The 24,810-nt window shown below is 40.8% G+C and overlaps 1 protein-coding gene across 12 annotated transcripts in view; it reads right to left on the minus strand.

Moving 5' to 3' along the window:
• Positions 1 to 24,810, minus strand: part of ST3GAL6 (ST3 beta-galactoside alpha-2,3-sialyltransferase 6) — a 108,689-nt gene that overhangs the window by 39,891 nt on the left and 43,988 nt on the right. For 2 of the 12 annotated variants that reach the window (XM_084522526.1, XM_084522515.1), the window contains exons 1-2: positions 677 to 979; positions 376 to 542 (exon numbers count right to left, since the gene is read on the minus strand). Coding sequence is in view for 2 of the 12 variants with exons in the window: in XM_084522510.1 (XP_084378636.1) it covers positions 132 to 309 (178 nt within the window). In the remaining 10 variants the exon portion in view is untranslated. Of the gene's footprint in view, positions 1 to 131; positions 1,132 to 1,980; positions 2,181 to 8,364; positions 8,634 to 10,206; positions 10,355 to 10,688; positions 10,839 to 11,694; positions 11,902 to 12,503; positions 12,599 to 16,841; positions 16,970 to 17,652; positions 17,779 to 19,679; positions 19,775 to 20,636; positions 20,796 to 21,924; positions 22,049 to 24,810 lie in introns of those variants that run through there. The other 10 variants (XM_084522508.1, XM_084522516.1, XM_084522520.1 and 7 more) reach the window with 10 other exon arrangements.

Genomic DNA, 24,810 nt, shown 5'->3' on the forward strand with positions numbered 1-24,810 from the left:
CCGGCTCCGCTTTCAAGGAGGCTTGGTGGAGGCAGGCTCCGTGTGATGGCTTGAGGGCTCGGGACGGCCGGCTCCGCCTGTGCATGTGTGGGCTCCCGCACTCACTGCTCGCTGCTGCCATCAGCACGTACCTGAAGGAGGCTTTAAAACCGTAAGCGCGCGTCCCCCGTGCACGAGCTGCGCTGGAAGTTTTCCCACGCAAAATAACGCAGGAGAGGGGCGAGGCGATGCCCCACGTCTTTCTGGTGGGAAAAATTGGGAACGAGCACGGCCTGCGTGCCAAGTCCCCTGGGTTCGGGCAGCAGCCATGAGGTCCTCTCAGCCCGGGCAGCAGATATGCCAGCTACGCTCTATGCAGCAGATGCATTCACTTACCAGTTGTCGACAGGGCGGAGTTTCTATCTTTGAATCTTCTCACTGAGAAAACTGCAGAGAACAGAAGAGCTTCTGTAGCTTCTTAGCGGGGCTATTCAAGTCTTATTTCCGTATGGTTTTGTTTATGGTGAGGATGAAGAGGAGAGCTGGGTTCAGCGGAGCCCCATCTGCAAGAGAAAATGTGAAAGGAAGCATGCTGCATACTTTGGCAGATGTTTTTTGGCTCGAGTCAACTGAAACTCCTCCTCAGTTCATATTAAAGCTTTCCCGGGGGAGCAGGGACTTGAGTGAAGGAAAATACCGCGCTGCTCCATCTCCCCGCCGTGTCCTCCCTCACCACTTCCAGCTGGAAGCGCAGCGCCTGCTCCTCCTTCCTGCCCCCAGCCAGCAACTCGTCACCCTCTGGCAGTTAACAGCTGAGAAAAACACATTGCCAGCTTGGGGAAAGAGAGGAGGCAAGGCAACTGGTTAAAAAATTGAACTACATTAAAAAACAAGAAGCCCAGCAAGGTGAAAGCCACGGTTGCGGGACTGTCCCAGTGCAAGCATCTGCCTCCAACGATTCCCCCCAACAAGCCCAGCTGAGAGGCAGCCAACAGGGCAGGATCTGTCCTGGCGAAGAGCTGCTGCCGGAGGCACGGGGAGGCCACACCCTGTGTCACCAGCCCTGGGAAGAGCCATGGGGTTCCTGGAAAACATCCCCTTGCCGCAGCACCCAACTGCACGGGGCAGAGCGTTGGTATTGGAGAAAGAAATTAATAGCTCCACCAGTGACAAAGGAGATGCAAAACAAAACAAAACAAAAACACCACTTGGTTTAAAATCAGACCCTGCATGCATCAGTGCTGCGTTTTGTCCAGTGGCTGTATCATATAAATATTTTAATTGTCCTTTCCTGCTTCCAACATTACAATTCTCCACGTTCCTAATCTGAAGTTTTTCTATATTGTGTTTAAGGGCGCTTGTAGTACGTGTTAGCACTGGATCAGAACAATGCTTCCTTTACTGGAAGCACGGCTTCTGGATGTGTATTTTTAGGTGGCTACCACTGTCACTGCTGTGGTCAGCCTCAAAAAGTACAGGGAACAACTCCACCAGCAGCAATTTTATACAGCCTATATGTACATGTAATAATATCACAACTTAAAAGCTGGGAAAGTTTGTCTGTTCTTAAGGGACTATCCCAGTCCGTAGCCAACCACGGTGGTTTTCAGTGTGTTCTGGGCTGGGAACCAAAGTTCAGCCCTTTGTAATTTGTCTTGCCTTGAGCTGAAAATACCTTCATACTTTTGCCCCTTTCTCCCAAGAAGTTCCTCAGGTCTTCACCCTTCACATCCCGGCCTTTACAAAACCAAGCTGCTTCAAAGTACATAGCTAAAATATCTACCTCACAAAATTAGTTTACTAATGCTGCTATTATCTTTCTCCTACCACCTCTCATCTCTTCTGCCCTTATCCTTCAATTCACCTCAGCATTATAGGCACAAAAACAACTCAAAAAATCATTAGGATTATGCAACAAAGGAGTCACAAGTTAGGAAACGGCAGATTGGTTAAGCGACTCTGCTTCAATCCCCTTGCATTTATGCTTCATGGCAGTCTTACCTTATGCACGCCCAGTGTTACATTGTTTTAGCTTTGCTGTACTTTTGCGAGGCCCCTCCTTTGTTTAGGACACAGGATGGACTTACTCTAGGGATGTGCCAGATTTTTGCAGTACAAGATGCTGGGACAATTCGTTGCGGAGGCGCGTAGGAAACCTTGAGGAAACAGATCCTATTCCTGTCTCTGTTCCAGACAGGATGTGTATGCTGCAGCTGCATCTTTTGCGCATGAGTTCATGGGCGTGAGCTTATTTCACACTGCCTAACTTGGGTGTTGATAACAGCATAGCATAGATCCCTGGGCTGGCTAAAAAAACATGGGGGTGAAGAACCTGAACGTGCTGTTAGCGGGGCTGAGCCACTGGCTCGGAGGCCACTTCATGTTGCCGTTGCCTCTGAAGTGAATTAGACACATGCTGTGTTCCTATCATGACTCTCTCTGATGACTTAGAGGAAGTCATTTGACTTTACACCTGGCTGTAAATTATGTGCTTGTCAATTTTCCAGGAGTCTTGCACAATGCATCTAACTCTAGGAAGAGCCAAGCATTCCCATTTGCATCAGAAGTCCACAGGATATGGAGAGCTCTAAGGAGAAGACCTGTTGCTGACAGTTTGATTCCTCTGCATTAAGGCTGTGTGTGTGTGTGATAAATAAAAAGAAATGCACATAAGACATATGAAAACACTTCTATCTGGAAAAAAAAAAAAAAAAAAAAAAAAAAGCAAAATCCCCGAATCTATCTGCATTGGTCAAATAACGTAACAATGTAGTTACTTAATAGTTCTTTCACTTCAGTTGCTTCTGGCAACTGCAACTATCCAAGGCCAGCAACAGAATGAAAGCTGGTGTTTGTCGTCTAACTAAAGTCATGGATTCAAATGCCAAGTTGAACGATGAATGTGGTGAAAATAAATAAATAAATAAGTGTATTATTTAGTTCTTAGTCTTTTCCAAAAGGATCTGCACAAACAAGAAGTTAATAACTGATCTGTAAGACTGGCACGTTTATTTGGCAGAAAGTATAAGGATCACTTCTCTGGGATATATTCCATTGCACACAAACAGTATCAGCAATGATTTGACAACAATGGATAGCCTTCGAAATGCTTTGGAAAAGGATGACTAGCAGGAAGTCAAATGAATGCTCCCACAAGCAAAAACAATGCATGTCACCAAAAAGTCAACAAATTTTTTTGCCATTTCAGTTCAAAATCAACTCTCCTGAGACTCAAACCTCTCCCTGAACCAAACATAAAAGCCACAGAAACCTCTAAATGCAAAGCAATAGCTAAAACAAATCTACATAGAATGGAGTCATATTTAACGGCTTGAAAACATGTACCTCCTGAGTCACTACTAAACTGAGAAAAAGTTACACCCAGACTCTACCCCAGCTTCTAACATGTGAGAAAAACAAAACAAAATAAGAATACAGAAATTTGAAGGAAAACTTGTTGAACATTGGAAAAACAAAACTGTGGAGAGTACAGAGTAAACAGAATGGAAAGTTGCAGCATCAGGAAAGTGATTTCCTCCCCTGCAATCTAAAAAGCAAGATGATTTTGGTAATCTGGCTCTGTGTGTGCAATGCTCCACACAGTCTACCACACACTTCTGATCCTAGCGTTAAAATGCAATTAAACTGTCCCCTCTGTTAATGACTTCAAGAGATTAATACATTTCTAGAAATACAGACAATCACAACATCCCTGCTCCACTCATTTTCTAGCTTTACAGCCCACCTACGGTCTGATACTGATCTCCTTCGCATTGCACCATCAAAACAGCCCTGAGCTGAGTCCCACACATGCTCAAATCTGTTACAGAGCTCCAAAATCTGGCTCAGTACAACTCTGTCGTAGAGTTTCTCTCAGTTCCCTCACCCCAAATGCCAGGGGACTGATAACCACTGCACTGACTCCACAAGCTGTGGCAAGCGCTCATCCTCATGCAGCTTTGGTCACTGATTTGTGGCTCTGTGGTATTTCTGCTAGAGACTCTTTGCAAGGAGACAACTTGATAAAGCCTGCCACAGGAGGTCTGAAAAAAAATCTGTGCAGTTTTTGTAGGAATTCCCAACAGAATCCACAGCATTAGCCATGAGTTCATGAGACCTGACCCCCACCTGGTCTGAGGTCACATTTCACGGCTTGTTCAACCGAAGACCTGCATTAGGCTGTGACTGTTCTCATGGTCCACAGGAACAGCTTTTTCTGGAAAGTGCACAGAATGTTTTATCCTGGGCTGTGCCATGCTCCTGCACTAAATCTAGGAGACAGGATACAAGCAAACAAAACATAAACCAGCAAGAAACATTGTGGAGGCAAGCCAGGTGGGCTGTGACAGTCTCCCTGTCACCCAGTTCAATGCAATCTGAAGTGCTGAGCACATGAGGAAGCCTGACTGGCCCAGCAAAATGAAGCCCTCAAGGCATAACATTATGCGCAAGAGCATTTGCGAAACTCTTAAAGAACTACATTATCCAATAAGCACTACCCATCCCAGTGCTTCACTGGGTGTGTGCAGAGGAAGAAATAGGTGAAACACCCACTTGAAGAGGAGAAAAACAGGAAGAAGGAGAAAGGGCTTACAAAATTAAGAAGAATGCATCCTGAGCAGCTACTCGTTTTCACCAGGTCAAGAACAACATAAAAAAACAGAGATCCCTCCTCCATTTGTTATCTTGTTTCCATTAAAATACACTGTCACAGAGAACTCAGGGGAAGTTTCAGACTCGTCCCCCTCCATCCTTGTTGCCAACATACTAGGATGACTTCACCCCTGCATGTATCCAAGGCTAACCCAAACTGAAGCTTCACAGCACTGAGAGCAGCCCTTCCCTCATGGGCAGAGGACAAGGGCTGATGTTCCCCTCCCTGGCAGGAGGCAGACCTCTCAAGATCCAGCTCTCCCATACATCTGATGGGGACATTGCAGTCACCTTCCCTCCCTCTAACTCGGGGGCACACAGTGGGCTGCTGTTCACGGAGGATGCCAGCCATGGCATCTGGCATGGGTTAAGACCTGGAGAAGGAGAGAAGTGAGGTTGGGCACAGGAGGGAGTACCCAGCCGAGGGGGCAGCAGGGCAGTAGGAGATCCTCATCTGCATTCTGCTGCTAGGGCACAGCCCTGGTGCCAAATGCAGCCGGGCTCTGAGCTCAGAGGGAGTGAGAAGTCCTTGTGCCTGTGCCTCTGGGACCCTACCCGCTTAGTCTCACATGCTCGGCTCGCTGATACAAGATGCTTTTGGAAGATGAAATACATGGCCTTTTATGATGGCTCTGTCATTCCTACAGTACCATGCCAGGTTTCATTGTTCCTTGTCTGGTGTTTCAAGCAGAGGATAGCATGTGAGATGCCCTTCCCACTGTAAGCACAGCTTAATGCTCAGTTTCCTTCTTCGTGAGTTTTACCAAGACCTCCCTGTTTGTTCCTCTGGCTCCTCACTGCACAGCCTATCATTCTGGTCTCCAGACCACCAGGTATCTGTCCTGTGTTGTGCTGACTTCACCTGTTTAGCCCACTCATTACTGCAAGCACAGAGGCAGCTACTGCAGCTCTCAGATATATGATATCCCATCTTCACACTTTCAGCCTTTTTCTTTAACCAGACCAGATTTCTTCACTGGTGTGCAAGAGCTAAAACCTGGGAACAGGTGCATGTTTTTCCTCCAAGTACTCTTCAGATTGGGCTTATGCTAGAAAATATCCTGAATTGCTACATCATAAGAGACAGGGACATACAAATGATACAAATAGACATAGACCCCAAGAAGAAAGAGGCTCAGAAGGCTAGGGAAGCCAGGATAAATCAAGAATGCTATGGCAGAAGCTGCTAGAAGCCTTGTAGTATGTGAACAGCAGCCAAATTTCAATGAGAGAAGGACAGGGGCTGAGAAGGAGAAGAGAGCTTTGCATGTTCCTTATACTTAAGAGCTCAAGCTGCACTCAAAGTCTTGGATGTAGGTACAACAACTGGGAACATTTGAAATGCAGTTCTTCCCATGACTGAATTAGCTTGCAGATTCTGCCAGGTAATGACTATTGCTACGGGCTGAAAGGTCTCCGCTTGCAACAGGTCAGGCGACTCCAGTAGTTACCACAGGAAATTGGGCTGGTGGCATGGGAGAGGGAGTTCTGCTTTCATGGCACTTTAGGCTGAAGAGAGCAGCCTTAAGGCAGAAAAGGGCGGGGTGGTGTCCTCAACTCACAAGTATAATCATGGAGGGGACTTTTCTTCTACTGCCCTTTTCCAAAAGGGAGCTAGATCTGACCTATGTGAATATGATCAATAGACCAATAACCAAGGCATTTGTAATCTTTATACAATATTCTTATTTCAGCATTTAGCCATTTCATCCAGCCTAGTGGAAAACACCAAATGATCTTTGCAATTTATTTTAAAGCTGTTTGTCTTCTAACTCATCATCATTTAATTCACCATAAAATTCCCCATTGTACATGAACAGGAAGTGCCACTTCCAGCAGCCCACACCACCTGTTCACAGCCTTTGTTTTTTGGGGGATGGTTGTTTTCACTTTGGACATCTCATTGTAACCTGGCCTTTCTTGTCTGCTGCTAAAATATAAAGGTGCAAGAAAAGGTCTGTCACTGAAATGTTATTATAGAAACATTACTGGGAATTGTGCCATGGTCAGCTTTAACCTTCCAGACACCACTTGGGAAACAAACGCTTCTATTAATAAACTTGTGCCCAGCTTGTCATATGGCCAATAGCTGACAGATTTCTTCAACTGACAGAAGTCAATGAGACTAAAAGAGACAACCCCAACTTAGTAAGTAATGAATACATTCAAAAAAAAAAGCTGGTCATCCAAAATAGCATTGGGCTGATTACTCAGCAACTGTTTCTATTTACATTAAACAGAAAAACAAGCAGAAATAGGTGAGTAATTAATTTTTCCAACTTCAGAAGGGCAAACTTTGTCAGATTAAGGAAATTTATTAGTGAATTTACCTGGACTGAAGAGCTGAGAGACTTGAAGGCTGGAAAATATCTAATCAAAGGTATAAAAACTATCCAATGTATGTATTCTTGCAAGCACTCTAGGACCAAATAAATGAACAAACAAGCAAACAACAACAAAACACTATAGAGATGTTCTTATGAGCCACAAATGGCAAACAGTGCTGGGCAGCAAAGACAGCTGTGGTGTAGAGACTGAGATACATGGGATTAAGGCCAGATTTGTCCGAGTCAGTGGGATGGGACACATAACAGACTACTGAAATAAACAATAAATAAGTCTTCAGCTGTTCACAGAAAAGGAGAACATGCCACAGGAAATACACTGTTTCTCTACTAAAGGTAGAGAAGAACTGATGCAATTGTACAAAATTGGTGTTTCCCCCAGGACATAGCATATGATTTGTTCTCACATTCAAGAATAAAACAATTATGAAAAAGATGCAGAGAAGGGTTACTTGAAGAATGGAGAGCCTGTCTTGTGATCCTCTCACAGGTGATCCTCTTGTGATCCTCTCCAGCTAAACAATGCTGGCATAAGAACAAAGAGGTACAAACTGGCTGTGAATTTAATGAATTCCTTGCCATAGCACAAACCTGGGAACTTGTTGATACCCTTGCTCTACTTTCTGCTTCTCTGTCTGTGGCACGTTATTGTTTGGCTCTTTGGCCTTTTTCTACAAGCCTGAAGTTTGTTGTAAAGTATTGGTAAGGACTCTGTGGCACAAGGTGAATTGGTAGTATATAAAGGAAATATTTTACAGAAATTTTTGAACAAAAAATTTGCCATGCAAACCATCACAGCCCTGACTCAAACCATTTAGGTCCCTAACTACTACATCTCTTCTGGTGCAAAATCTCTCCCTCTGCTGCTCACATCCACTCCCACAAAGAACTCCATTTCATTAGTATCATCCTCAGGTCTAGTAGCCTTCACTTTTGCTAGACAAAACCTCCCCCTTTTCTTAGGAATACACTTGTACCCTCCTTTTTTGGGAGCTCCTCCCCCCTCAAAAGGCATAGGCATACCTTTAGCCTTTTTTCACTTTGTGGGATAAGGCCTACTTAAGCCTGCCAGCCAGGAATCAGAGCCTGAGGCTAATTTACTTTCTTGCACCTAAAAAAAAAAAAAAACAAACAGCTGCCCTTATGGGTACTTAAATGCCCCCATGCCTGTTACATGTAGTTGCCTATGGCAGTGGGAGAACCAGTTCTGATGACACCACTGGTCTTTTCAGTCCTGATGAGCAATCATTCATACAGAGAGACTGGAAATTACAGGAAAATCATAAGGACAATCATGAGCAAGGTTCAGGGAAACCCACTTGCAGAAGTGGTGAAGAAGCTCATCTCATTTCTTGCTGATTGGCATAAACAACTCTGGCACGGGTACCTGTTTCTCTTGGCAGATGGACTCAGGACACTTCTCCTCCTGTCTTTGTCTCCACGTTCTTTTTGTTCATGCTCTGAATCTGTGTTATAAGCAGGAAAATGATGGTGATCCACTTGAAATTAATGAAAACAAAGAGTTTATAGTTGCTGTGTCTTGAATAAAGAGACGATGTCCTCAGTGGTACTTAGCCAAATTGTGCTGTACAAGTAATTCAAACCAGCTTTTACCCAGCTAAGGAGTCTTGCCTGCTCAGTCAGTTCTCACTGCGTAAAGGCTGGAAGCACTGGCAGCAGCTTTTGAGCAGTTTAGACAGTCACTTCCTGCCCTTCCCCCTGCAATGATCTTAGCACAGGCTTGAACTACATTCTACCATGACTAATGACACTGCAGACATATTAACCTTGACCCTTAACTAAATGTGGGCTCCTTCAGCAGTGAAGGTGAATCTGGAACACTCAGAGGCAGGATTCCAGTCGCCATGGCACTGCCAGTTAGGAAAGCACAATGGGATCAGAAGTGAGACCGCTGTTGTTCCATTAACAGTCATCCTCTTGAACTAACCCAGTGAGGTGCAGCCTGCTGCTCTCCTCCTCTGCAGCTGGCTCTGCAGAGAGCCCAGGGTCAGGTTACATCTTCAGCGTCTATTTTAGGAGTCCTCTTGGAACCAGTCTCACTAGTGTACGTTTGACTACAGCACAATGATGCCACTGAGGTTTCACAGTCTTGTTAGAGAAATCCATCATTTGCTACTTGGCTTTCATTAGCTGGAAGATAGATTTAGAAAGCGCATTTATCTAGCTCAGCATGGTATGTAAGTGCATAGGCAAGAGCATGAAAACTTGGGGTGAAACTCTGCCCACAAAATGGGCATCATTTGAAGTCCTTTGAGCTTCACCTCTCTCTTTCTTGCTGTAAAAGCATGGAAGGACTAAGTCAGAAAACCTATAAACACAAACAATGCTGCTTTGGCTTTTTTATTTATTTATTTATTTATCTATTTCTTGAACTGGCCATTGTTTATAATTACCTGGTTGAGGAGAGGCTGCAAACTCACACCTTCTTTTAGGCGTCATACAGAAGTGTGACCAGATTAAATGACTTTCTGCTATGTGACTCTCACCCTTGCACAGCTGATGTTTCCACCTACATTTGTGCTTTTCAGCTGACCGTTGAACTTGATAAGAATATGTGAAGTGTCAGTTAGCCTGGGCAAGAGCACAAGTAAAGCCTAGCTGCCTTTCAGATATTCCTGTTATATAAATATAAATTCCATGTCACTGAAACTACTTTTGTTTCACAATACCACAAAGTGCAGAATCTGTCTCGTTGCCTGTCTTAACAAACATTTTCTACTTTTTTGTTTTTCCCCCTCAAGGATTCTCCTTTTTTTCTTTTCTGTTTTAGTAATTGGGAGGCTCAGTTTTCCAAATGGCCTATTCATGCTTTCTTGTGAACATAACTGAACCAGATCTGACTCTTGTCCCAAAGGTATGTAGGAAGTGGGGAAAAATTAATTACAGAATTAAATTACCTGGGACAAACAACCTCGTTTTGCCAGTTTAGCCAGCTATCCCATGACCTAAAGAAATTTGGGTAACCCAGTATCTGGGACGTCCAAAACTGTCCATTCAAATCAACTCTATTGTTGATACATGTAATAGTTTTTCAAAATAATTCTATTTAAATAAATAGTTCTGTTAAGGATTTCCTGATATACTGGTTGGTAGGAGCTACTAGAAGGTAGTTCTGTATCCCAACAGCAAACAAAGACAAGTTTTGCTTAAACATGTAGTAACAGCTGAATTTATAAATCAGAGGATACTTTATAAAGAGAACAGTTACCTTTAGGTGAAAGAAAGCTTGACCCAGCATCATTAGAAGAGTCCACATCTTGCAGGTGGATATGTTCTTGTAACTCTTCTGATGTTACAGTGTCATGAACATGTGGAACAAACATGAAAATTACCCCAATGCTACTGTGCTCCTGTTGCTGAAAAGCAATCATGAACAATGATTTACAATAGGGAACAATAGAGAAACAACAATAGGGAAATTTGAGAGCAGAATCTGAAACATTAATACTGCAAGTCAAAAGTCTATTTTATAGGAAAGAAGGCTCCTGCAACCTTTCCAGAAGAGGCAAACAGCATGGGATGCCAACAGTTACAGTAATTACATGCACTTAATCTCTTAACAGAAGCAGAGGTGGTCTTTTCAGAAGTAACACCAACGAGTAAAGTCATATTTTCAGGAAAAAAAAAAAAAAAAAAAAAAAAAAAAAAACAACTCACAAGACTTTACTTTTTAAAGTTGCAATTTCTTGCCTTTATTTACTCTTTCCAGCTTTCTTCTCTAATCTGATGTTATTCTTCCAAAAGGGATCAATCTGCTGCTGCATCTGGTTTTGAAGAGACAGCATGTCTGGCAAGTAACACGGCCTGCTTTCTGAACAGGTTTTCTTCCATGCAAAATGCCTGCAAAGTAGGTGATTACTAAAACTTTCATACTAACTTTACTATCATTTGTTAGTAGAACTTACCCAATATTTTAGAGTGCTCTTAAAATGTTTCAAGGTGCCTTTAAATGTTAAAAAAAAAACTTCAGCAAAATAAATGCAACGGAGTCTTGTAATATACCACTCTCTGAGTGGAAATGTTTTGCTTTCTACGAACAAAAAAGGACGTTTGTTTCACTCTCCAAAACACATGCAGAGTTGTGCCATGAACCAAGGCGCCAAACCGGTGCCACAGAAATGATGGCATATAGCTTGATTTTTCAGTTCTTTCAGACCAGTAAGGAAATGTAAAAGGAGCCTAGGCCACATGAAGAGACGCAAACAGGAGAGTTAAAAAAATAAAAAATAAAAATGCCCAAAATACTTTTTTAGACATCTTTTCATTAAATATTTTTTTCAACAAATATTACCCATTTTCTGAAAATAAAGTCTAAAGTCTACCTAAGTTCAATGTGTCTGAAAAGCAAGCAGTGTGTCTGAAAAGCATCTTGGTCCAGATCTGCCTTCAGTTTCTGGTGTCTGTGGGTCCTGTGTACAACTTTCAGTTGACTCAGAAACCACTTCTGAGCATGGGAACAGAAACATTGAGGCAAGTTGTAGCTATGAAAATGGGGTAGAGGGTCAGCTTTGTTTTAAGCCAGTGCAGCTCTGATGTCACCATGTGACACCAAGAAGTAGAAATTCTGTGAGATTTGCGTCAGATGCATTTGACTCTGTGACCAGTAACTTCTAGCAGCACTCCCTTTGTTGTTCAGTCATCATCACTGTGTTCTACCTTTTTGCTTGCTTTTCCTCATCTACAGTTACAGTTGTACCTTTTCAGTCAACAACAAGAAGCACTTGTCCCTCAGAATCCTGCTTGAATTCTTGCTGGTTTACTCATTCAGCTCCTTAGAAGTTCAGAAGATGGATTGTGGGGTGGGCTTCTGGTATCCTGGCCTGCAGGCAGCCCTGCTAAGCAGACTCCCCTCCCCTCAGAGTCATGTGTCCTCCAGATCCTGGCAGCACTCCTGAGAACGGGACTTCAGGATTTTTTTTGATTCCTTGCTCCAATAGCCCAGAAATTACAGAATCACAGATGCCCCCTCCTTTCCCACCCCTGGGCAGCCCACTACTGCATTGTCTAAAAGGGAGCAAAGAAGCCCCAGGTTTTATGGCAAACCTAGGAGATTTCAGAATTAGAAGCCTACAATTTCTTAATCTTCCTTGGTCCTTATTTGTTGAAATTAGCAAGCCAACACTTTTCAGATTTCTGTTCTGTGGAGGGCTTAACCATTATCTTTTATTGTATTTTGGACTGAAAATAAAATTGTTGATTTTCAAAGTCCTCTGCAATGTGAATTTACTGTTCTATCTTCTTGCCTCTGGTTTGAGAAGGTGATATAAGATCTTTGGGAAGATAGATGGATGAATACAGGTCTGAACAATCAGTAATTAGTAACAGTCTGCAGGTATTATAGTAGCTAGTTTCAAGAGGAGAGCCTCTGATGGATTAAAAAATATGCATTTCAAAAACATCTCTAACTTTCAGCATGAAAACAGATGATATTTAAAGAAAAAATAATTTAAAAATTAAAATAAAAAGAATATATGCAGAAATTCGCAAAAGCTGGTTTCACCTTACCTCTTTAGCAAGTCTTTAGGGATTGATTTGCTGAAAATATTGAAGATGAAATATTCATCTGTTGAGTTGATTAAATTGAGCAAAAGCAGCTTTCCCTAAGCAACAGGAGGGGGGGGAGAACAAAAGTCATACCTTCAACTAAGAAATAACTTAGACTCAAATACAATAAGCTAGAATTCAACAGAGAGCCTGAATCAGATTATTTTATCTACCAGTAATTTTAAAATGAAGTGTATTATCAGTCCCCAGAGGCAATAAAGAGAGAGCCAAGCTGATTTAAATGCTGGGCAAAACAAACATAATACAGATCTGACCATTCTGATGTTTGTAGTCTAAAACAATTCTATGCCCACACCTGTGTTTAATTTCTATACTACAAACTTAAAACATTTTTTTTTTGTCAGAGCAAAAAAAATTGAGGATGAAAGATGTTCCACTTTGCTGTAAGTAAACATGCATTTGATTAGTATTATTTTGTAGTCATGCCTGCTAGAAGAGACCAGAAAAATGCAACTGCCACTGTAACAAGAGAAACAAAGAATGATTAGCATCTGATCTGTGGACATTTTTTTTCTCCATAGTTGATAAAGCATAAAGCAGTTCTGATAGTTATTAGTTCTTAGTTTCAGCTAAACAACCTCCCTTCCCCCCCCCCTTTTTTTTTTTCAAAACTGGTACAGGTTTCTTTGCAAGTTTCACCTGTGCAGGATGGTCAGACTGATTTACTGATACTTGGGCTGGTGGATGTTCTTTATCAATTATGGAGAAAAAAAAATGTCCATGATATACCATATGTGAAAAAGCTTATTCGTAATTATAATACAAATTTTCCACTCTTTGTTTATGCATCTGGAGGCTCAGCTGCATCTAGCGGTTTATCTTGCTAGAGCCAAGACTGTATATTTTATCCCTGCAAACAATACGGTCAATTATCAATACCAAATGTGCCAATAATTTGTCTTGTAAAAAGTGAAAGACTCAAACCTAATTATTACAAGTAATAATATATTGGTAGATTTATAAGATAGGTTTGGTAAGTTTATCTATTTGTCCTGTTCTTCAGTTGCTTACAAACAAATCTTGACACTGTAGATTTCCTCATTTGTAATTACTGATTGTAACTTTTTGGGAAAAATTTATAGGGGGATTTGCAGCATCTTGGTTCAAAATTGATTTTGGTTGGCTCATATGAATGTAATTACTGAAACAAACAAACAAAAAGACCAAAAAAAAAAAAAAAAAAAGAAACATGAGTGAGGCAAGCTCATTATTTGGAGTTTTGTTCAAAAATTGACTGTTTATAATACTGTAATAGTTGCAGGATCACTTGGCATAACATGAGAAACATTTTGTCATAGGCATGCAAGTATTGGTTTGTGTTGGGGTGGAAAGGTGACAAGTAGCAAGAGGCAGCTCACCAGGGAAACTGCATCAGGAAATGACATGACTCAGATTTCTAAGAACTGCCACACAATAGTAGAAATGTGATCCTGGAGAAACCTAATAAGCATTTTGTCACCCACAGTCATAATCCTGTTTGCTACTGAGGGAAACAATTTCCTGAGAAGTAAACAGAACGAAATGTCATGCATATAAATAGCTACAAGTATTGTCAAGTTTGTATATACTCAATGACTGTAAAGTTACACTACAATCAAAAATGCATTTGAAGAATTAAGAGCTATGTGCTCTGTGCCACTTGACCCATTTGGTTTCTGATACAAAGATGACGTTCCATAAAGTTTTCACCACAATTTCCATAACATTAGAGACTGTCAGTGTGCTTCTTATTGGAAGCTTTGCACCTTCTCAGAGAAGGAGGAACAGCAATGAACTGAAAAGACGAGTCTGTAGTCTACTTTGTTGGTGCACTGGCTAGCCAGCACAAATTCACAACCCATGTATTTCTGTTTGAACTCGGATCTCCTGGTAACATCCACAGCAGATGACCAATCAACACTACTAAATGGCCAACGAAGTTTAAAGGAACCAACTGATGTTAAATTTGAAGCTAAAGTTTATAGTACTGAGTATTAACATTCTCCCTCCACCAATGGATCAGAAGCTCTGAGTTTCCACATGATAAGTGGCCACCTTCAAAACCAGTTACAGCTACACAGAGAAGCCCCGATCTCTTTCTGACCTGCCTTATCTACTGCATCATGCTTTAACTCTGTAACAGAACCACAATGTGCAATCTTGTGACAGAGTTAACTATAATCAAGGAACCACACCCATATACCCACTATTTCCTCTCCTCCCTTCATAGTGGCCATTTTTCATTTTAAATCAGATCTCTTGATTAAGGTATATCTGTTATGCCACACATTTCTTGGTAGTTGAAGATGAAAACCAATACAGAAGTCTGGCAGAGGTATTCTAGGCCAGTATTTCCACAAAGGAAGAGTTGTATTCACTCTCTCTGTAGTGTCAGTTTGTTCCTGTGATGTCCATATTTATTCATAAAAGAGCTGTAACCTACTCTTATCTTGAGTGACTTTATTTCCTGGGTGGATACCCTCTCACCAGGTTCCTTCCTTTCCGTTCTCCTCTAAAGCATGCCCATTGTCATATGTTCATTTTTCTCCTCAGGCACCTTAACCTTCAGTATTCTCTTTTATTCTCCCTATGAAATTAAAAACACATATCCAACAGGCTTCTCTCCCTTATAAGTAATCTTTTCACCACTGATGTCCCTGATTTCTGTCCAATTCTTTGACTACTTGCAAAGAGATTGCCCTGCTACCAAGATCTGCTGTCCTAAGAAAGCCTCTTTAAAAGCCTGCTCTGTATGGTACTCTCAGTTCTTCATCATAGAATGGTTTGGGTTGGAAAGTACCTCAAAAATCACCCAGTTCCAACCCCCTTGCCATGGGCAGGGACACCTACCACCAGACCAGGTTGCTCAAAGCCCCATCCAGCCTGGCCTTGACCACTGCCAGGGATGGGGCAGCCACAGCTTCTCTGGGCAGCCTGGTCCAGAGAAGCCTAACCACCCTGTGAGTAAAGAATTTCTTCCTTATATCTAATCCAAACCCTTTTTTAGTTTAAAGCCACTCCTCCACATCCTGTCACAAGAGTCCCTCCCCAGCTTTTCTGCAGGCCCCCGTTAGGCACTGAAAGGCCACTACAAGGTCTCCCTGGAGCCTTCTCTTCTCCAGTCTGAACAACCCCAACTCCCTCAGCCTGTCTTCACAGGAGAGGTGCTCCAGCCCTCTGATCATCCTCCTGCCCCTCCTCTGGACCTGCTCTAGTAAGTCCATGTTGGTCTTGTGCTGGGGGCCCCAGAGCTGAACGCAGCGCTCCAGGTAGGGTCTCAGGAGAGCAGAGCAGAGGGGGAGAATCAGCTCTCTCACCCTGGTGCAGAACCTGGCACTTGGCCTTGTTGAATTTCATGAGGTTTGCACAGGCCCATCTCCCAAGCCTGTCCAGGTCCCTCTAGATGGCATTCTTTCCCTCCATTGTGTTGACCACACCACAAAGCCGGGCATCATTGGCTAACTTGCTGATGGTGCACTCAATCCCACCCTCCATGTTACCAACAAATATGTCAAACCACACCAATCCCAATAACAACCCCTGAGGAACATCACTTGTCACCGATCTCCACTCAAGACACTGAAACATTGAGCAACTCTTTGAGTGCGGCCTTCTAGTCAATTCCTTCCTTACCACCAAGTAGCCTATCCATCAAATCCACATCTCTTCAAATTAGAGACAAGGACATCAGGTGGGAAAAGTCTGGTGCCTCAGGTTTGTACATTTTTTTTTGGCTCCAATCTCAGAGCATTGTTGAAGGAAAACAAGGATTTTCAACAAAATTCTTCTATTACAGATTCGTTATCAGCTCCCCCCCCCCATGTTTATTTAAAATACCTTTTCTGCTTGAACTTTACAAAGATCTTTGCTGTTTATGTGGTACCAAATCCACAACAAATGTATATTTTGTCTTTACTTTGGCTAAAAAAAGATAGCATTACTGGTGTGATGGATACACCTGTCATAATGACAGTCACAGGTAGACCTACAGTCTCTGAGCATATAATATTTTTAATAATGCCCTCAAATAGCATATTGTGTAGACACAGGGTCTTTAGCACTGTTTGGCTCTACAAATCAATTCCTATTGCACTGTGCTACTCACTAATGTAGGCAGCACTCATCACCTCAAGGCAATATATATATATATATCTCCATACACGCACAAATACCCAAGTGCTGCCTCTACAATTTTTCTTAGCAAAGACAAGGCCCCACTGCCAAAAAGCACTTGGGGTTCTTCCAATCTGTAATTAATTAATGCTCCAAGAAATAGCAATTCATTTAATTACCTCTTACCTGGAAGGTGATTTTCACTGATGCAGTATTTGAAAGTTTTTGACCAGTAAGGCTTGTACAGACTAACACTTCTGTGAGTCAGTGAGTTCAAACCTTGGGTCACAGGGCCCCTCTGCAAACACTTCTTGCTGGAAGAAAAAAAAAAAAGTGTCCTATTACTGTATCATGTTCTTGGTTTTCTTACCAGATAAAATTTCCTATTGATTTCATAACCATCTCTTTCCTCTGCTTTGTAGGCTTTGTTTTAAAACCGTGGGGGCGAATGCCCTTTTCTGAGCTACCATACAATTAGATGCAGAAATGAAATTATGTCTTTTACTGTTCAAATAGAATTATCACATTCAAGTTTCGGAAATATGGTTAAGCATCAATATAAAGAAATCTGCCACAGTTGTACCATTCTTAGTGTTTTTTTTTTTTTTTTTTTTTTTTTTTAATAATTATCTTACTGTTATTTTTTTATTTTTTTAAAGTTTCATGAAGGTTAGTAGTTTTGGGAGATTTCCAGATGGTCCCTTCCTGACACAGGTGTTATTCCTTGAATGTCCTACAACACTACTCAGAACACTTCTGGTCAATGAAACCTAAGAACCCTATGCCATTATATCCACACAATACCCCCAAAGATATTTTGCTATTGTGTAATATTTTGAGATAATATTAAGACATTCTACAGTAGACATTGAGTAAGTCAGAAAGATCCCTAACTCCTGGATCAGTGGCCCAAATATATCTCCTCTAACTGCAATATTTGAAGTCTCATGAAAAATACCAAACACAGCACCGATCCTTCAAAAATGGAAAACCTTACCTTTACGAAACAAGCAGTTCACAAAGCTGCTGACTGCTTTTGTGCTGTCTTTGAACAATTGTTCCAGTCCATTATTATTCTTTCTGGCATTTTTTCCATTTTGATCATTAGAACTTTACTCATGGCCTGATAAAGAAACAATTCTTATGACAGATGCTCATTTCCTTACCTTCAGATTTCAGCAATGATCCTCACACCCTGTGAAAGAGGACAGCTGGCCAAGGTTTGAGTCTACCAAATCACTTGACTCTGACTTGGCTTTACTGATTTAGTTAACATAGCTACCTGTGTAGATTGACAATCTGAAACTCATTCAACAATAGATAACAGATTGAATCAGGTTCAGCTATTTACAATATGACTTAGGAAAGAGCCCACAAAAGGTATCTGCACTGATTAAAGTAAACTGAGTCAAACTGATGCAACAGTCTTTATTATCTTCCTCTGTGATTTTCGTTCCTACATTGCTTAAGTAGGACCCTGACACAGGATTTCTCCTGAAAAATGCAGATAAAACAATTCTCTCAGAAGACTTTTTTAATTAGTGTGCATGTGGCGATGATCTGGACATGACAAGGTAGAATAAACACACTTCAAGAGCATAAGAATTCTTATCTTCCAAGACTAACGCTGCTTGGTAAGGACTGCTTTTGTGTAAATTTATTCATTAGAGTTATGCACTTGCTGTACTGTATCAGCCAGACTGCAGGTAAAAATATTTAATGAGGTTTCCTTTGGGTCTTGGCACTTTCTGTTCTGTCTGGGGTTGATAAAAAATGAATAATAGCAGAGTTCAAAGGAAAGGAACAACTAAGTGAGTTCAACATGCCTGGGTTAATGTAGTTTTCCACTCAACAACTCACAGTATTATAACAAATACCTATGGGACAAAAATAATGTGTAGGACGTGGTCCTACACAGTTCCTTTCTCATACCATACCAGTTCACCTATCACCCTGTACTGTGCTATGATCACATTTATGTAGTGCATACCAACATACTAGAGTTAGTGTACACTACGTAGAAAACTGATCCGGTAGGAGACTAGAAAGCATGGAATGAATTGAGGTGAGTTGGAAAAAAATGATAGGAAGAGACAGAAAAGGAAGAAAAAGAGATGATAAAGAGGATGAAGATGTGCATAAACTGAAGGCGTATTAGAACAGTAAGACTGAACTGAAGAAAAGAAAATGACAAGACACCCCAGAATTTCAGAATAAGAATTTCAGAATTTACAGACCTGGTGCAAGGTCTATGCATGCTAACTGCCAGTTCTCTTCAGTGAACCACAGCTGAGAGTAGAGGTTGATGGAGGTTTTGCATTTCACTGCTAAGGAATGTGTGGCTATTAGGCTACGCTGAGGCCACCAAAGAGATTCCAGAATCAGTTCACCCAGTAATGATCTCATTTTTAAAGTCACGAATGTTGTCGCTCACAGAGGAAGGATGAACCATTAAGATAAAATTCAAAAGAAGATGGTCACATACTGTAGTTCTTTATGGTCTTCAGTGACATTCACTTTCTTTCTTCCAGTGTCATGAGAGTGCCTGAGTCATGGCTGGTATTTTGTGAGCCCTGCTTTGGCATACATATAGTCCCCCGAAGAAAAGTGTGAGTTTCATTAAAGCAGCTTTCATTTGCACAGAACATGTTGCTTAAAGAAGCATCTTACCACCCTCATGCTGTAAAATGCAACCTCCCTATGGCTAGAAAGAAGAATCATTATCATTCCTTGAGGATAGAGCAACATTTTTTTTTCTCATTTTCTTAGGAAGAATTATTAGAAATATATTCTTTCCCTGGTGCTGAAAATCAATTCAAAAGAACAATAACGCTACGCCATATTGCTAAATCATGCAATGCTGGCATTTCTGAAGGCTGACTCGTGCAATCAGATGACTGCACATGACCTTTAACTCCCTTGATAAAAGTAATCTTTCATCAGCCTGGTTAAAGATCTAAAGCTGAAAAATTTTAATTCCTAGACAGAAAGGCAAATAGAGAAGAACCCCAAATTATTACGTACTTTAAACAAATCTTGTGACTTTGGCATCATCTTCAAATGGATGGCTTGGGCAATGCTGCACTTCCTTATCCTTCATTCTGCTTTGCTGATAATCTCTGTGCAGAAGTTAACATTTTACTTAACAGGCAATATAATTTTAAGAGAATTGTGTGAAAAGGTTGTACCTTCCAACACTTTTGTGTAATACATGGCAGTAGGAGGCTGCAGAGGACACTCAGATCCAGACCTTTTTAATGTTACATGGTGCATAAAAGCCAAGCAGGAAGATAGGCTGAGCCCCCAGAAAGCTCATTTTTGGACACTCAGCTTGAAACTCATGCTAGCTTTAAAAAGTCCCAAGGGGAAGTAGCTCTCAGCAGTAAAGAACCAAGGCTGCAAGTCCTCAGCATCCTTTAAGACTCAAGATGTGAACAAATTCTAAGGGCTTGTGGTCAGCATTTCCAGTTAGCATTGCTTTTTTAAAGGCATATCATCTGCCAACAGAAAATTAAGCTGTTTTACTAGGGCCTAGCACACTGCAAATTCCCCAGATGTTGAAGATCACAGCATCAGCAAACCTTCTGAAAATGCTGCTTGTCATGCTTCTCCACATCAGAATGCTATGCAAAGCAGGATTCACCTAGGTTCTCCATAGGGTTCATTGCTCATCACTTAAGGTTTTGCAGTTAGTCTGATCTGACTGATATGCCCCAAGAATGTTAATAAAAAAAATAACTGAGTGATCATTTTTTTCTGAACTAAAGCATTCCATGTACTATCATGGCTATTATAATAAAACAACAGTAAACATGAACACCCCCCCTCCTCCCACCCTCCCCCAAAAAGCAGTGAGAGTCCTGAACTGCTGATATGTTATTTCATGTCAGCACTAAGCACTGCAAGACTATGCTGAAAGTTTTTTGGGAAGGAAAGTTCTTTACCAAATCTACACAACATAAAGTAAGAATCATAGCATACCATTATAGGGACGCTTCCTCAGGGAAACAGGTGGTTAAAACAATTTCCCAAGGGCTATGAAGTACATCAATGAGCCTGAAGTTCTAAAATCCTATTCTGTGCCTGATGTGGTTCTATTTTGGCAAAACTCCACCGAAGTCAGCTAGGTCTTCTGCTCGGCTGAAAGACAAGTTTAACACAAACAAATCAGCTCTGTCATCAGTCCTTTCCTTCTGTAAGGTTCGCCCCTTTATTTTTTTATTGCAAAAGCAAGTTTGGGCTCCTCTCTCCCTGGATGTTTCCATGCTGAGTCTGAAACCTACTGGGGCCTTTGAATTCAGTTATTGGATTGTATCATTCTTTCCTTCCTTCTTCTCATTTAGGACTCTAAGCCTATCTCAGATTGTGGTCCAAGGTTTGATTTTCTTTAATTTTTAACTTGGATATATCATGCAGACAATACGCTAGCATTTCTTGTTTGAATACTGGGTATTTTGCTTCTGATTTCAGTGAAGCTAACTGTTTAGGATGCTTAGTGGGTCTATTTTAGCCTGAGATATTCCATGTACTCAATTATTTATGCATTTTAATCACTCAGATTTCAATGCCAACACAATGCTGTTTGCAGTACAGGCCTAAAGATACGGAATGACTGTCCTCTGTAGTCAGTAATCCTTCATAGGTACTCAGCAAACATAAGAATTAAAGAACTGGAGTTTACATGCGGGTATAAATGCCTTGCCAAAGATTGTTTGAAAAGTATACACTTTCAGCAAATGTGTAGAACTTGCTTTCATCTACTTTAAGTTTAGCATCCAAGTTTTAAGAATGGAGGTCACAAGTAAAATAACTGCTTTACAGAATTATATGACTGGGATGTTACTCAGTCATAGAATTTTTTTTACACTAACAAACGGGAAGCCTCAATTTTATTATTTCTGCCAATGCTACTGCATTGCCACTTCTTAACGCACTAAATAGCTACCCTCAGGTATTGTTTTAACCAAAGGTCAAGTTGATCTTCAACAGAAAAATTATGTTATTAGGTATACGGTTAACAAGAAAAATGTATCTTATGGTTGTGCTTGATGAAAGTAACTAGTGTTTTATAACTAAAAGGAAGAGTACCTTATGATTGGAAAACAGTGTCATTGTTTTGTTGCAAACAACTTAGAAAGTTGCTTTTAAACAACTTAAATTTATTTAAACAATGTCTTCAAAGCCAGTGACATCTCCCTGAATACATGTCCATCTTCCTCTGAAAGAAGTCTGTGAGTGGATTTAATGAGATTTATACCCAAAAGCCTACCAGAGCCTGTATCTGTCCATTTCACAGAAGGGATATGCATTGCACATTGGTCCTCCACACAACTGATGTCTGTTACCTTTTGTCTAGTTCCAGTGTTCCTTCAAATCCTTTCATCTTAAAGAATCTGCAAACAAAATCAAGATAACAAGATAAATGCTGTCCTGTGTTTAGGTTTATCAAAATCTGAGTTACAAGTGGAGAATGTGTCCAACTTCCTGTTTGTAGCTGCAAATGCATACACTCTACATGATGTGTCTTCTGACTCATCTAGTGCATATACAACAGCATAAGTGAGTCTTTTAAGCATCCTAAAAATGTCAATCATCCTTAGCAGGCAACACAATACAGGCACAGGTAAGTCCCAGCTGGCAAATGTAAATGTCTCCCAGATCAGGAAAAGCCAAGAAAGATGAGCATGAAATCAATTTCCCCCTCTCTACCCTTTCCTGCCTCTGCAGAGCACAACTACATCATACGAAGGAGGGAAGTGTTTTTCAGTGACTCCACTCTTGACCAAAAAAAAAAAAAAAAGACTTTTTCTGTGATGTTTGTGCCTAAAGTTATGGCACCTGCTGGGAGGCATCAGCAAAGTACAGTACCTTCTATAAAGATTTTTTGGGGATTAGTGCTAAAATTCTGTGGCAATAAAATACTGCCATCAGCTTTATGTAACTATGTTAGTTTTGTTTGTATTATCATAGCATCAAATGTATTACTAAATAAATCATGGGTATTTCTATGTCTTGCAGAAGTAACAACAGTATTGCCTAGAAGGGATGAGAATGTCAGAAACTCCTCTACAAGCCCAAGAAATGCAGATACGTGGGACAGAGAGCCGAAAGAGAGAGAAAGAAGGAAAAAGAGTCAATGAACTTGTCTGATGTAAGAAGAAAATTTTCAGTATCAACTAAGTAAACAGTTTATAATCTGTCTTTTTCTCTAATGGAGAATTTATACCCATGAAAGTATCCCAGTATAACAATTTTATGAGAAATGACTACAGATTCACCCTTCAAAGACAAACAGGATTTTCACCTGGACATACAAAGCAGGCATAGATTTCCACGTAATCTTCAAAGAAGGTTTCACATATACACAACAAGACTTTACAGTTCTCCAACCCCCTCTCCTTGAAACATTTTATATAGCTGATTTATTTTAGTTGACAACTTCTAATGGTAATGGTTTTTTAACAAAACCAGCACTCTTTGATTGCTGGCCTTGGTTGTATCAGAGCGAATCAGAAGTAAATGCACCAGGCTCTGTGAGTTTCTCCCAATACACACAGATAAAACAAAAGTCAGAATCTGGGGCCCAGGTTTCAGACTGAGTTGGAAAAAAGATAGTTAACTACTTTCAACTCCATAAAAGAAAAGCTCAATATACTAACAAGATAGTTGCTTTGAACTGTCTCCAGACATGAACCATGAATATTTTAGTACTGCAAACTAAATAGAATAGATTGTCTTAAGACCTTTACGAGAAATTGCCCTTTCAAAAAAGTTTTTTCAAATCAGTGATTCATATTGACATGTTATTTTTCTCCTCCAAAAACACAGAACAGGGGCACTGCTTTTACTGTGAACGTTTTTGTTTTTTTTTTCTTTTCTTTTCCCTGTTTCTGGCAAGTATCCTAGGTTTTGTAATTTAATATTCCTGCCAAAAGCATTGGAAACATTTGAGATGATCCTCAAGGGATTAAGGACAAACTGTGGATTACATTCTTGGCATTAGGCTGAACTAGAAGCTTGCATTTTTCTTGCTGTTACTGAAAATTTGTAAACCAACCAAATAAGGCTACAGCAGAATTAAGAATAACTTGATGCTGTTTTACTTTTGCTTCTCAGACTATTAGTCCATTATCAGAATATTAAATTACAAAACTAGATCCCTGTATCTAATGCACTCCTGCTCTTACTCTAGAGAACATGTTTAAGTCAAGCGGATGTGTTTATGCTTGTTAACCTTGCATATTAACAAGGTGAGAACAGGTTGTGGTGTGGCTGAGGACATGACTTTTACTTTTTGCTCCTGTTTCACAAATGTAGGGGGTCAACAACATAAGGACAGCTAAAGTGAATCAATCAAATCTGTAAAAAGCCAAGCTCCTTTCTCTGACAGTGACCAATAACGGGTATTTTGGCAAAGAGTACAACAACATAGGACAGGATCAACTCTTCCTCTAATATACCCTAGTGAGATCTGGTAACTTGCTGTTCAGGGACAGCCAGAGTTGGAGGCTGGTTTCACATCTGTGCATTTAAAAGCCGTTCCATGATTTTATTCAGTTCCTTTACTGAGACCACTTACACTCGTAGCCTCAGTAACACCCTGAGACCCTCAGTCTCACTGTTCATTTCCATTGGACTATGGAAAAACACCTTGCTTTTCCTTGATTTACGTCTGCTGCCTGGCAATTTCAATAGGCACTCTGGCTTCTGGTACTGTAAAAGAACACTCCTTCCCTAACACCTCTCTGGGGCATACGTTGAATACCAGGTCATCAGCAGTAGAACCACTATCTGTCCTACCACCCTCTGGCGGGATTTAGAGGTACAGAAGGAGATACAGAAATAAACCAAAGAACATAAGTTACATCTTTTGCAGTCATTATAGCCACAAATTACAGGGAAAACTTTCAGAAAAAAAAAAAAAAAAAATCAATCTAACACTTTCTGAACTTAATAAATAATGAATGAAGTACTCAGAGATCTAGTAGATTTCCCTTGTATAATAAGCCCAGTGTTTTGTATTTAAAAAAAACGAAACAAAACTGCTCAAGCTAATGAATGACAGATGTTAGACTTTACTTCCCAGTACTTCCAGGATGGCCTGGAAAAATGTTAGCTCAGGCATTTTTCAAGATCCAAAATGTCAGTCAAACAT

This window comes from Aythya ferina, assembly GCF_964211825.1.
Source record: "Aythya ferina genome assembly, chromosome: 1".
NCBI classification, from domain to species: domain Eukaryota; kingdom Metazoa; phylum Chordata; class Aves; order Anseriformes; family Anatidae; genus Aythya; species Aythya ferina.